General features: G+C 42.2%; 2 protein-coding genes across 5 annotated transcripts in view; one reads left to right on the top strand and one right to left on the bottom strand.

Moving 5' to 3' along the window:
- Positions 1–7680, bottom strand: part of Extl3 (exostosin-like glycosyltransferase 3) — a 26113-nt gene extending 18433 nt beyond the window's left edge. For all 4 annotated transcript variants that reach the window (XM_005373777.2, XM_005373778.2, XM_005373779.2 and 1 more), the window contains exons 1-2: positions 7592–7680; positions 3111–5773 (exon numbers count right to left, since the gene is read on the bottom strand). In XM_005373777.2, coding sequence (XP_005373834.1) covers positions 3111–5258 — 2148 coding nt within the window. In that variant the 5' untranslated portion in view covers positions 5259–5773; positions 7592–7680. The remainder of the gene's footprint in view (positions 1–3110; positions 5774–7591) is intronic.
- LOC106148654 (translation initiation factor IF-2-like) overlaps positions 6092–14419 on the top strand; it is a 22480-nt gene continuing 14152 nt past the window's right edge. The window contains exons 1-2 of the mRNA XM_013514914.1: positions 6092–6319; positions 9557–9596. Coding sequence (XP_013370368.1) covers positions 6092–6319; positions 9557–9596 — 268 coding nt within the window. The remainder of the gene's footprint in view (positions 6320–9556; positions 9597–14419) is intronic.

Here is a 14419-nt window from a genome sequence, read left to right as displayed (position 1 = left end):
ATAAAAGTAGTAAGCAGCACCAAATTAACTGCCTGCTGAAACATTTTTCAGAATAAAAATCAAGGAAAACCATGCCAAGGCACATCATAGTCATACTGCTGAAACCCAAACAAAAAAAAAAATGCTGAAAGCAGCCAGAGAAAAAGCACACATTACAAATAGGGAAAGAAAACTCTGAAAAGCCCGACCTAACACCAGAAACAGTGAAATGGCTTTAAGGTACCATGAAAGTGTGGTTCCCAACCCAGTGGGGAAACGTTCCAAAACAGGACAGCAAAGCCCTTGGCACAGTAATACTCTCCATCAGACTTCTTCTACAAATCTTTGCAGCTATGTGGTTATGCTCCAGGAGCTAAGGCACCTGACTCCACAGCTTACAGGGTATGCAGGGAACAGGCAGAGAGCAGCCTGCCACTATCATACCTCTTTTCAGCAGTCCCGCACCATTCAGATGAGAGCCGCACTCCTCACCTCTCTGCAGGTCCTGTCTCCCTGCCCAGCCACTACTCCATCTGAGCTGAAAATCTCTTTACGCAGAGCATGTGGAACCGGAGTATCCAAGGGTGGTGGCAGAAAGATCACCTTTGTTCTAAGCCAGAACCCTTTGCCATGTAAGTAATTATTAGAAAAGAACGAGGAACTTTTAATACCTAGGTCCTATCAGGTACCCCTAAGGAAATTCTTTTCCATTTAAATAACTAGAGTTCAACAGATTTCACAGCCCACAAACACCAAGCATTTATTTCTACTACTTAATCTGAAAACTGAGGATAAGAGAGGTACAAATTGTCCTGCATTTTCTGAAATGACATAAAGGTTCCCAGGTTGGCTCAATTAGCCAGTAGGCTTACTTGAAATCTTTTTCCCTGAAGGATGTAATCTGCCACACTGCCTGGGAACCAATTGCTGCTAATTTTACATAGACCTGCTAACCATAACATAATGAACAGGCCATGCCCACACGAAGATGGAAAAACTACCTTGAGAAGCATCGTACTGCCTGCTGTCTTCCTATAGGCAAGAGAGCTACCAGTCTCACTATCCCTGGTGCCTGGCTATACCCAGAATGTCAGCAATTTCAAGTGCTGCCCAAAACATTTGCCTCTCTTAAATCAAAAGCACAGTAAAAATATTTAAAGAACAGAGTATGATTCTCTGGCTTGAAATTGTTTAAAAGAAAGATTCCTATTATGAAGTTTTTTAGAACAGCCCATTTGGAAAGTTTCTGGCATTTCCAACTAGGTATTGTACTGTTGCAGTAGGCTGCCATGTAATCAAAGAGGCCTACTTATTTCCCATGAGAGTTAATGAAAGCATCTGTTCTAGCCAGTCCTCTCATGGATTTCAGTCATTGTTCTCAGGGTGGTGCCAGCTTTTCCATATTCCTACCGATCTTAAAGAAAACTCAGGAAAAACAAACCAAAGGCGGATCACTAGTCCACTACGTGAGCAGCACCTGCTTTTCACAGCATCAGTGCTTTATTCAATGGCACTTACAAAACTAACTGAGAACGGAAATAAATGAAATATTGGTGAAAATGAAATTTGGAGAAGTCTACTTACAGAATTTTTATTAAAACAGAAGATAAACTCTGGGATTAAAAAATTTTAGAATAGTCTTTGAACAGCCTCAGATTATCAATTAAATTAAATAATTAAAAGTTTGATTGTAGTTAGGAAAAAATGTTTGAAAAAGACCACTAAGAACCTCGTGCAGGAGAAAATAAGCAGTGACAAGTATGGAGCAAAGGGAAGTTATGGAGAGGATTAGGGGGTCCGTTAAAGCTACCCAGAACGTACATAAGGCTTTCATCTTCTTTGACTTTTTTTTTTGGTACCGGAAATCAAACTCAGGACTTTGCACGTGCCGGGCAGGTGCTGTGCCACTGAGCTGTATCCCCAGCCCCATCTTCTTTAATTTTAAGGGTGAAGAAGGAAGCAAATAATCACTGACTACCCTTTCAGTAGCTTTATGTATTACATTAGATTTTCTCTTTAGCCCTGAGGTCAAAGAAGCGAATCAACTTATTAAAGCTCACAAAATGACTACTTATTCCCAGGTCTGTATCACTTTAAAACTCAGGCTTTTTCTATTACTACATGCTACTGCATCGAAAATACTTCAAATCAATCAGTTCTCCAATGAAATATTTTTTTAAAAAAACTTGTTTCAACTTTTTTTTTCCGGCTTTTCCTTAAAAACACTAATTTTCTTGAGCAAGATTCTAGTAACACATGGCCCATTAGATCTTTCTTTGTAACCTTTTCCTGGAAAATAGCTTTATTTCAGAATAAGCAGGTTGACAGTTTGCTTAAGATCAGCTCAAGGCCTCATATTTAAGAGATGGATTGCACTTCTAGATTGCCAAGTTTAACTTAAATCCCTCAGAAATACAGCCTATCCTGTATATTTAGCCACTGTTTGTCCTGTAAAATACATCATTTAAACCTAAGAGATAGAGTAAAGAAAGAGAAAGAACCTGCAACACATTCTAAAAAAGGTTTAGGATCTTCAATTCCAAATATCAAACTCGACTTCCAGGAGGCTTCTACAGGAACCCGGGAAACGACAGTCTCCTTCCCCACTCCTTTGGGACTGATTACAACTGCAGTTTCTGGAATTAGACACAGTAAAGCTCACCTCTTCCATGACTCATGATGGCCTTGAGCAAATTAATTAACTTCTCTAAGCCTTGGTTCCCACAGATATAGAATGAAAACTGCTAATGACACACATCACATTTACTAAGTATTGTACCCGGGTCCTACATTCTCCCTAAATGTGAGTTTCTTCATCACTGTTAAACTCATCGGCTTGGAGGAAGTCTATGAGACAACTGATGGGGTTTATAAACCTTCACGGGACCAGTACCAATTTCAGCTGTCAGGGACTTAGGAGATTTGGGAAGTGAGTAGCAGCAATAGAAATGGCAAGATCTGGAAAAGCAGCAGGCAGAAACTTGAGAAGGAAAGGAATGTATGCAGGTTTAAAAACACAGGTGTGTGTATGTTCCTGTCTACTAAAAATTAGGACACCTGAAGTAAAGAAAAGGCATTAGAAGCGAAATACCATTTCATGCAGGAAAACAAAATGCCTATTTTCCCATTACCATGATGGGGACTCCAATGTCAGGCCACAGAAGGTCCTCCGAGGGCAGCTTGGGGGAATTCCACACCACTACCACCTTGTTTAGGTAGGGGAGGCCGTTCAGTCTCTCTAAAGAGTTCATGAGCACTTCCTCCCTCTCGTAAGTCAGCATCACCACCGTGAACTGCTCTCTGGGCACGTTGCCTCCAAGCGCTGCCTGAAACTCCTTGCCAGACCCCCCAGCTCCGCCACCGATAGGCCGAAATCCAGTCCCTGAGCCCAAGAACTTGGCCTCTGAGGGCAACACAGGGTCAAAGGGTGTGTGGGGAAAAAGATGGAAAGGCCCGGGAGCAGAGTTCCAGCTGCGGTAGAAGTCAGTGACAGTGAGTGTGAAGTTGCGGAGGTATTTGGGTGAGGCGTAGGGCGGCTCTGTCTCTACCGGGCCCAGGTCCAGGTCCCCATTGTCAGCCATGTTGGGGTCAGTTCCAGCAGCCTTGCCTGAACGATGGGGAATCTCAGCTGCTACCTCTTCCCGTATGGGAGCAGCTGGGATCTGTATGCGAGTCCTAATCATAGCCAGCATGGTATTAAAAATACTGTCAGTGGTGGAAAAGTAAGTCTCCCAGAGAAAGCGGCCTTGCCGCCTCATGGCCAGAAGATCACTGTCAGACAGACTCCGTAACAAGAAGTGAACCTCGGTAACACGCGGCTTGGGCACCACCAGGGCCGCCTCATTCCACTGCAGCATGTCCTGGTATGGAAGCTGCACCTGCTCCCCCAGCACAACCGGGACAGCGCCAACCTCCAGGGCTTCAAAGAGCCGTGTGGCACACCCAGATGACATAACCAGGTGGGGATCCCCAGGAGTGATGATGAGGGCAAAGGTGGAAAGCTTCAGCAATTCTAGGCGGTCCTCCCGCTCCCCACACAGCGCCCACTCGGTAGGCAGACTCCGCTTTGGCTGGTTTTTGCAGGTAAATTCTACCAAGACCTGATCCAGCTTGCTGTCCTGTACCGCCTTGAGGGTGGCAATGATCCGATCATCATAGTCAGCAGGGGGGTCACCCTCCATTTCTTCTTCAAAGGAGCGGGCCTCCTGAAGGCTGGATCTCAAGGATTCAATCTTCTCACCCTGGAAGGTGAAGAGATACTTCCGCTTCACTGGCACCTGTGGCGGGATTTCCATGAAGTTGGGTTCTGACATGGCATGGACTAGGGGAGAGACTACCAAGTCAAAGCCAGCCCTGAACTGGGCAGCATAGAAAGTGGACTGGGCCACCATGGCACGGCCTGTACTGACATTGTACAGTAAATTCTGGGTGTCTGACTTCCGGGACAGATTGATGATGACGTGGTTGTGTCCATCTGTCCGCCAGTGTGGTAGAGAATGCAACTGCTTCTCAAGGTCAGCAGGCCGCAGCACTACTGGCTCCTGCATTTCTCCCACTAAAATCACATACAGGCAAGCAATGTCTGCATTCTCTGTAACATAGATGTTGGTGCGTGTGGTTGCCTGAAAAGCCTGCTTGACCAAGGGGTCTAAGTAGCTGCCAAAAGCAAACTGATCACTGTCATAAACATACACTGGAAAACCAGAAGTAAGAGGACAACGAGAATAATCGAAACAATTATGCAACCGGCAACCCCATGTGGCCTTTGGAGGAGGAAGACCAGCATCGTCCTTCTCAGGGAGCAATCGGATTGGCAGAGAGAGTTTGGGCTGATTCTGGGCCATCAGCTCTTTGTAAGAGTGCTCCGTCTGACTGATGACATTCTTGAGCTGCAGCAAGTCCTGCTTGGCATTCTCAATGCTTTTCTTACAGGCTTCGATCTTCAGGTTCAGCCTGGCGATCTCACTGTTGAGCTCCTGCCTCTTCGCTTCCAGCTGTAAGAGTTCCTCGCTCACAGACTCACGAATGCGGCAGAGATCCAGCACATGTTTTACCTCGCACAGCTCACTGCCAGCCCGGGGGCCAAAAATCCGCTTGCCTGCCTCATCTGCCTCATCCAGAGTGGTGAGATAATAGTGAGCAATCAGGGGAAAGAAAACCAGGATGATAAAAAGCGTAAAACTGAGCCATGTAAGCCGGATGCGGTTGGACCAGCGTAACATACAGGTTTGACCTCCATTCCCCACACCCCCACTCCGCAACATGGCATAGCCCGTCATGAGTTCTCTGTGGCTCTTGCCCTCTCTGATCACGTCGGATCACTCGCCATCACCATGAGTTGTGATTCAGCGAAGTTCCACCTCTTCACTCAGATGTTTCCAGAAGAGTTAGTGTGCTCCCTGTACAAGGCACCAAGTAAAATGGAAATTTCATTTTCCTTAGCTGTGACTGAAACAGTCTCTGACCCTATTCTGGTAGATTTTAAGCTCCGCTTGTTGACCAAAGAACATGTCCTTAATCTTCATCAAACAAAAGGCGCCACACTGTTGCTGACAGGAAAGGGAGGAGGTCCCTGATGATGAAACCCAGGAAAAATACCTTGGAACCACACAGACCATTTCAACTGCCATAGCTCTTGTTCTTTGGCTCTGCTGACCCACAAATATGCATAGTTTCTATTCACATACAGTAAATTTTGAGTGTCTGACTCCGGGACAGATTATACAGTAGTTGGTTAGAACAGCTGTGGTTAAAAATGCCAGCCTCTTATCAATGTCATTGCCAACACTCAGGCCTGCAAAAGAAAGAAAAGTATGTCAGTTTTGAAAAGATTCTGTTCAATAACGACACCCTTTTGTACAGTTAGAGAAAATGCTTAAATCTAAAGTGGAACAGTGATTGGAACTGATGTGTGTCTCAAAGAACCCTCTTAAATCCAAAGTAGAGATTATGTGTGGTGTGGGCATACTACTTGTGGTTAGTAAGAAAGGGATACACGTCCCTGAAGAGCTTCAGTCTGCACACCTCCACCCAGCCTCTTCCTGTATCACAAGATCAAGAACGGTGTAAGGACTCTATGCAGTGATGTCTACTAAAATCAACAGTGGCGAAGATGTCTGCAAAACCAATTTGTCACCTGAGACCTGGGCATCATCCTCAGATGCAGAGAAACACTCTCCTAGCCAACCTTGGTGGGTACATTCACTGCGAACATGACAGTTCCCTTCTGATCTTAGATAAAGAAAAAGACTTTGAAAAGCTCAATTTAGACTGCAAAAGAGTTAAAGAGAATGTTTTTGCTCTTCACCCAGTAGCAGGCACAGGAATCTGGAGACAAAAGGTATTTCCCAGTTGGCTTTTATTTATCTTCCATTAGCAGACATCAAGTCCTCCTTCTTAAAACAGAAATAGTAACTTGGTCTTTCAGAAGAGCACTATATTTAGGAATGAGAGGATTACTTCGTATCCTTCAGGGTCACACTTGCTACCAGACCTCATTTCTCCATGTCCTAAGCCTCTAAAATGGAGGTAAACGCATGGGGATAAGACAGTGTGCTGTAATGAAAATGAAGCGAGACGGGAAAGTACTTCAGGCTAGTTAATCATAAAATGACACTGCCAGTCTTGTGCGCTCACCAAACTTTATGATCATAGCTTTAAGAAGCATTCTATCTGCTTTCCCCTCAGGTCCAACATATCTAGAAATCAACCATAATATGCTGTGCAAAGAACATTTTCTATTTCTTTCATTCATTTCTTAAAGAAAAAAAATATTCACCACACTCTCGACATATCCAAGACATGCTACTGTCACTGTGGAAGAATCTAGAATGTGTAACAATCCTTGATCACAGAATTTCGTTTAGCCTAAGAGACACGCTATAAACAATCATCAAGAGTACCATGACAAGGTCGCGTGAAATAAGTACTCTCACAGAGGATCAACTACACTCTCCAGCTTCTACCTCTGTTCAAAATGCGTAACTACGAAAGATTGATTAGAGTCTTCTTTTTCTTTAAGTAACAACACCAAGTTGATAGCAGTGTTACTGAAAGGCATAAGCACAGCAAGTGATAAGATGACAAAGACAACACAAAAACTTACCCTGGAAAAGACTGTTTGGATTATGTAAACTTGGATAATTAATGGCCTGGCAAGCATCCCAAAGAACACAGGGAGGTCAGTATTTATAAAGCATCCCATTATCCTTTTGATTCAAGTGTTTAAATCTCTCTTTTGGGAAAGGAAAAAAGGGAAAAGTAAAAAAAAAAAAAAAAAAAAAAGAAAAAAGGAAACATGGAAATAAAGCTTTGTAAATGAGGAGAGGACGGGTTGAGAGGAGGGGTTGAGAAGAGGGCTTGGGAGGAGGGGTTGACGGGAGGGTCGAGGAATGGCGAAAAAAGCAAGTTATATTAGGTGCAAGTACAAATTCTCTATGATGAATGTAATCATTATGTGTTTCTAAAATGTACCAATAAAATCTAATTTGAAAAATAAATAAATCTCTCTTTCACAGCTGCACTCATGCTCAAATCATAACAAAGAAGAATGGAAAAGAAGAAAGCAAAGAAGATAAAATCAAGGCAATACAGTAATTCCTCCCTTTCTTACCCTATGTGCCAGGATCCTTCCTTCCTCTGGCTTATGGAGCATCGTACTTCCACATAAGATTTCTTGAAATAGTGAACATCAGTGTCTGCCCTCCTGATTTGAAAACAGAAAAGTGATATACCATTAGAAAAATACTCAATACTGGAGGTACTATTAAAGAATTTCCTTACTATCCCTCTGAAAAGATTTCCCTATGCATATATATGGCAGCATTACAGTTTATTCCAGAGATGCCAATAAAACACCCTAGCACAACAGGTGTAAAGAGGGGCCTTCACAGGCAAACTACCTAGGTATATGATAACTACCATGTGCTCGAGAAGGGAACAAGACAAAATACTAAACTGTGGGACATCCTTACCTTCGGTAAGTATATACCTGGCTATTGAGGGGCAAGATGATAAACCTGGATGAAGGTGGTGAGGAGTAGCTACAGCAATAGATGGACCAACTCCAGCTACGAGCTCACTGCCATTCATTTAAAATGACAGGTACACACGGAGGTTTATAACAGTATGTGCTCTGCTTCTGATTGTGTTTGGAATTCTTCATACCAAAAACTCAAAAAAATTACATAATTTAAACAAATGTTTTTAAAAAGTCATCTGGAGACTATTTAATATTTCTGGTGCTACCAATTTATATGCAGAGCTGAGTGTGAACAAATGATCAACGGAAACCAATAATTCAACAATGACTCAAAAGCCTGTATCCCTATTAAGTTCCATCCCTTTTACTGGAACAAGGCAAAAGTGTCATCAATGTCTAATGGCCTTAACTTGCCTTCTTAAATGGCTAATTAAATTATTTCAAGCACAAAACAAAAAGAACCCTGAGAATCTCTCCTGACATTCCCTGGGAAACAACAATGAGGTACTAGGATCTAGGAATACATGTCACTGCAACGCTGGTAAGGGACAATCTCTAGAGACATTTGTCTTTTTGAGACAGGGTCTCATTATGTGGTCCAGGCTGATCTCGAACTCACAGCAATCCTCCTGCCTCAGTCTCCCATGTACTGGGATTACAGGTATACACCACCAGGTCCAGCTTCGAGAGACATTTGGTCTGACACAGTATATGTATCTTACTAATTCTCAGTCACCTCTGCACTTAATGCTACTTTAGCAGCTGACTTCCATTCCTGTCCTTACAAGGCACACTACACACAGCAAACACCACCCTCTCCAAATATGAACTGGACCTGCCTCTTCCCTCCTCACACATCTTCAATGGCTTCTCATCACACTGTCAGGCCCTTCCTGACCAGACTCACCATGTCCAATCTCACTTGCCATCGCTGTCTGCCTTGCCCACTCAGCTGGAGCTAGGCTGGCCTTGTTGCAACTTCTCAGCAGCACCAAGCTCTGTATAGCCTCGGAATCTTTGTACCTGCTGCTCTTTTTATGTACAATACTCACTCACTTCTAGCCCTGCTTTTTCCTGGTAATTCTTATCCTTCAGGTCAATTTTCTTGACGTTTTCATTTTAAAGCACTTTTCTTGTTCCCTGATGCTTTCTAGCATTAACCTATTGATTTCCTTCATAATATCTTCGTGCATTAATCCATTACTGCCTTCCCCACCAAAACCTACTTCATGAGGGCAGGAACTTTGTCAGCTCCAACCCCTGCTACCTCACCACCAGCACCCTGCACAGAGTCCAGACATTCTCAGTTTATTAAATAAATGAATTCTGCATGTGTTGCTGATCACTTTCTCATTCTACAAAGTCTCCGCTCGCCTCATGGTTTCCATGTTCTGTTTGTGTGTTTGGTGTTCCACCCACCCCCTCTCTGGCTCATGTTCCCCGGCTGCTTGGGGTCACTTCCTCCCACAAGGCCCTCACACTATCTGTAAACCAACGCATCCACTTTAAAGACTTCAGCCATCACCTGTCAACCCCCACACCCCCAGGTCCAACTTCAAGTCTTGCCCTTCTGCTTTGACCTTTTTTATTTTGAAGGTGGTGCTGGGGATTAAGCCGGAGACCTCAGGCCTGCTAGGTAAGTGCTCTACCCAGCTATATCCCCAGCCCAGTTTGTCTTTTATCAGTAAAAAGGTAATACCTATGTTCAGGATTGTTATAAAAATTAGCGATAATAACACACTGCACGGGAGGCACAAAGGAGGTTATATATTAGCTACAAGCCTTGGAGCTATTTTTAATTCCTTTAACTTCTCATATCCACATCTAAACTCCTAATTTTTGCCAATTCATATTTTAAACAATCACAATATATTTTTAATAGTAACATATGACTTATCCCTTTCTTTTATTCAACTACCTTCACTTTAGTCTTGACCCCTAAATCACAATGCCAAATCTTACACTCTCCAATAATTTGTCCTTTGTATTACTCTAAATCAGTTACTTTCTCTTATTTAATAGTGCTTCAGCTTGAATAATTTCAGTTGATCTGTCTTTGAGCTCTACAATCCACTCTTCAGTCTATTAATTTCACCAAATAAATTCTTAATTTCAGGTACGATTTTTTTTTTTACATTTACAATGTACATTGTGCTCTTTTTGAGATACTCCATTTTATGCAAGAATTTCTCATCTATTCTTTTTCTTTTCTTCCCTATCTTTCCACTTTCTGTCGTTTTTGGACACAAGGTCTTACCATGTCACTAAATTGCCCAAGGTGGGCTCCAACTTGAGATACTCCTGCATCAGCCTCTCAGAGTACTGGGATTACAGGCTTACAGGCATGAGTCTCCATTCCCAGCTTTCTTCTATTTTCTTTTGTTTATCTGTAAGAATTAAATTCGTTATCTGCTAATTCCAATAACTGGACCACCTGTGGAGGTGACACAGCTAAAAGGAACATTGGCCAGAGCCAGCACTCTGCTGTTTGGACTTTCAAACTCCAAAAAATGTGAGCTAAATAAATCTCTTTAAACACTACACAGCTACAAACACTTCATTACAGTAACACAAAGCAGACTAATACAGTGGAGTAAGGAATCTAGGGACGACAATGTATACAGGAGGGCATGTGTAGACAAGTGCAAACACTACACCATTTTAATACAAACAGCCTACAGGTCTGCAGACTTTAGCACCCACAGGACAGCCTGGACCCAGTTCCTCTCTGAGGGACCTTTAGAGCTTACCCTTAAAGTGTAACATGCATTCACCCATCATTAATCAGGTAGAAAGTTTAGTATTTCTAGTATTTCTGCTCTCTGCTAATTAATAAACAATTCTTAGGACATTACCTACAACAACTTGTACCAAGTTATGTGTCATCACTAATACTGTAGCCCTACTTCATTTCTATCCTTTCCATATGTTCTCAATAGCAGAACCCATGTCTGTTTAGATTTCACCCACACACTGACCAACTTTCTTGCTTATTAGTCCAGCCAGTGAGGAATGATTGCACACTAAGTTGTCCATGAAGACTTAGCTGGTATTTAATGCTAGCTCTTCCTTTTCCACCAGCACTTTGGAAAACCTCTGGATTTCTTTATTGCCATGGAAAGGTGAGACAGCTCCAACTGTATCTTGGGGGCAATCTGACTTTTCATTCTAGTTGCTTTAAATATCTTTTTGTCTTAGGAGTCCTGCAAAGCATCAACTTACAAAATTTTGTGGGGTTTTGTTTGGTTTTGGTTTTGGTTTTGGCTCCGGATTCTTTAACTTTCTGAATCTTAGTGTAACTCCAGCACTGTGAGAGGCTGAGGCATGATGGATGGTAAGTTTGTGTCACCCGGCCTGGACAACTTACTGAGACTTTGTCTGAAAATTTAAAAATGGGTTGGGGAAACAGCTCAGTGCAAAAGCCCTGGTTGAATCCCCAGTATAACAAATAAATAAAATCTCTATGCCCTTTGTACTATCTTCTAAAAATTTCCTCACATCTAATTTAGAGCTGGGATTTTTTTTGGTAAAGGACCAGACAGTTAATATTCTAGGCTTTTGGGGTCACATACAATCTCTATAGCATATTTTGTCTGTTCTTTTTAAACAACTCTTTAAAAATGTAAAGAACATTCTTACCTTGTAGGCTACTAAGAAAATATGCCATTACCCAGATTAGGCCCACAGGCCAAACTCCTCATCTAGCTCATTAATTAATTCTCTTTTCTAAGTAGACGATACTATTCATCCTACCTGCGGGGTTCTAATTTCAATAATTACATTTCCAGAAGTTCTACTGACTTAAAAAACTGGCATTATGTTTACAACAACACCTTGTCCTTTCTCATGTTTTCCATTCCTTCTCTTCATGGGTTTACTTTGCTGTCTTATGGACAGATAAGTAGATTGTTTCCTCTTAGCTTTGTAATTTTGTACCGAGTTCATCTTTGGGTGCTTTATTTCTGGGAAATATACGTGCTCTGGATTCAGAACGCGTCCCAGTGGCACAGTTTTTGTTTGACAGAGACCTCTACCATCCCATCAGCCTTAGACTATTTTTATGTCAATTTCTCCATCTGGAGACTCACCATATCACACAAGTATCATAGATGTTAACCCAAAATCCACATGACAGGGACCCATGGTCCTGAGTTCTCGTGGGTATCTCCTCCCTCACCAACCCAGGGTCCAGGATAAGACAGCCATCTTTATGTGCGGGCATAGTTTTTGTAGCCCATCTGTGTGCTAAACATTCAGCCTTTTAAAGATTCAAATCTTTCCTGGTATCTCGATTCTAATGCTCACAGACCCAAGGTCTTTACCTCGTCTCTGAAAAACTTAAAGCATGAGTTACTAAAACTAAAGAAAAGCACAAGTTACTAAAGCACTGTAGCATCCAACTGCTCACCAGATGTTTTGCTCTTCAACTCCAACTTTCACCCACCCTCTGCTTTATTTTAATAAGGATTTACCTTTCTTTCAGGAGAGCGCAATATGCATTGTGAAGCTGGTGGGTTATACTTATCTGCTATTGTGCCAAAAGCAGAGCTTCCTCTCTTTTTTCTATTCATATATACTTACAAAAATGGGACACCATATGTTCTTTTTCGTAAGCTGCTTTTTTCTCTTACATCGCAGTCTACTGCCCCACATCATTAGCATCCCACTGCATGATGATTAATAGCTGAACATCCTCTCATAATACAGAAAGACCTATTTATTTAACCTATCCTCTTCATTAGACATTTAAATTGTTTCCAATTTTGCATTATTATAATCAATAGTCCTGTAACTGTCTTTGCATACATCCACAGAATATTTTAATGTGAAGTTGCTGGGTCAGGGGAGGATTGCTAAAATTTCTTAAGTTACTGTCTACTAGGAAGATAATATATCCTCCCAGCAGCAATACAGATCACATGACCAATAGCTTACCAATACTGACGTGACAGCAATAGTCGTTACTCACCAAGTATTTACTTGCTCCACTACACTTCCTATTCTGTCTTACAGTTTGGCTGGACCAATTCTTGCCGAAGGGAAGAGACAAGAAGCAGTGTGTCATGCACAGTGGTAAGAGGCAGTTACGAACAAGTATGGACTCTCTCCCTCCTCCCACCTGAGATACTGAAAGCATCTACTCCAAAAACATGAAGGGGCAAGTTAGAAGCTCCCCAGACCCTGTCACGACTGGAGGAAAGTCGCTGAAGAAAGCCACATGACCCACATCAGACCTTCACGGAACCATAAACTTCTGTTACACTAAGGCACTGCGATTTCAGTCTACAGCTGCAGTTATGCAATAAACTAATCAATCAAACTGAATGTCATTTTTTCCCTTAAATCTGACAATTTAGTAGGTAAAATGTCATCCTAATATTCTCTTCTTCTTTATTTCTGGAGATCAAAAAAAATTTTTTTTCAGTGTCTGTATTCCTCTGCCCAAGTACTGCAGCCCATTTGTTTTGCCAACTGTTCTATTTTTAAAACTGCCTTTTCACCATGCTGGTCATCTCACACTACCACTCTTCCACCTCACTTTCAAGATTCCATCAGCCAAGGGTTGCTCTACCTCCTTGCCCTATTTAAGCTACTCCTCCCAGGGTCCAATCAGGACTCTCAGACACTTCCCCCTGTACTCCATGTAACCCGGAGGACTCAAAACCTTATCCACTGTTCACTAGTTTCATTTAAGTGATTCATTTCTCTCCAGCTGGATTCAAAACTCCTCACACAAAGAAACTTTTTCCCATAACTTTGAAATATCCTTATGAAGTATTACACAACAGCAGGTCATTGCTCAATAAATTATAGTAGTTCAAAGTCTTAGTTTGCATTTATCACCCCAAATCAAGTTTGAAACTTGGAGACTATCTGGTCTTAATTCAAGGCAAATAATACATTTAAAACAAAAGAGAATTTCGTAGCTAGGAAAAGGATCAAAGGCCATCGGCATTTGAAGCTAGACTGGCTGGCTCAGATCAACCATCAGAATTTAGGAATCTTACATAATCTCTCTGCATATCTCCTCCCTGTAAGTGATGTAGAAAATCCCTACCTACTGCTAGAGTTAGAATGGAGGTTAAATAAACTATTATAGATGAAGAAAATTTATAAGACACGCTAACCTACTGCTAAGAGGAAATTTTATGCATGAAATGCTTACATTAGAAAAGAAGAAAGCTGGGCGTGGTGGCGCATGCCTGTAATCCCAGCACTCAGGAGACTGAGGCAGGAAGATCACTGCAAGTTCAAGACCAGCCTGGGTGTTATGGTTTGTGTTTGGGTGTCCCCTGAAAGCCTCATGTGGTCATGGGGCAGGCTGTTAGGGTTAGATTGATTTTGGTTGTGAGAGCTACACCTGCCCTGGGGTGGATAGTCTGCATATGTAAGGGAGAGGAAGAGGCTGCTTGTGGCCATTCCTCCCTTTTAGTCCTTGTTGCTTTTGCTGTGTTCTGC

The sequence above is a fragment of the Chinchilla lanigera genome, unplaced genomic scaffold, assembly GCF_000276665.1.
Source record: "Chinchilla lanigera isolate Chin_1 unplaced genomic scaffold, ChiLan1.0 scaffold00002, whole genome shotgun sequence".
Classification (NCBI taxonomy): domain Eukaryota; kingdom Metazoa; phylum Chordata; class Mammalia; order Rodentia; family Chinchillidae; genus Chinchilla; species Chinchilla lanigera.
The sequence above is the reverse complement of the archived record's forward strand: the minus strand, read 5'-3'. Positions and strand labels throughout refer to the sequence as shown.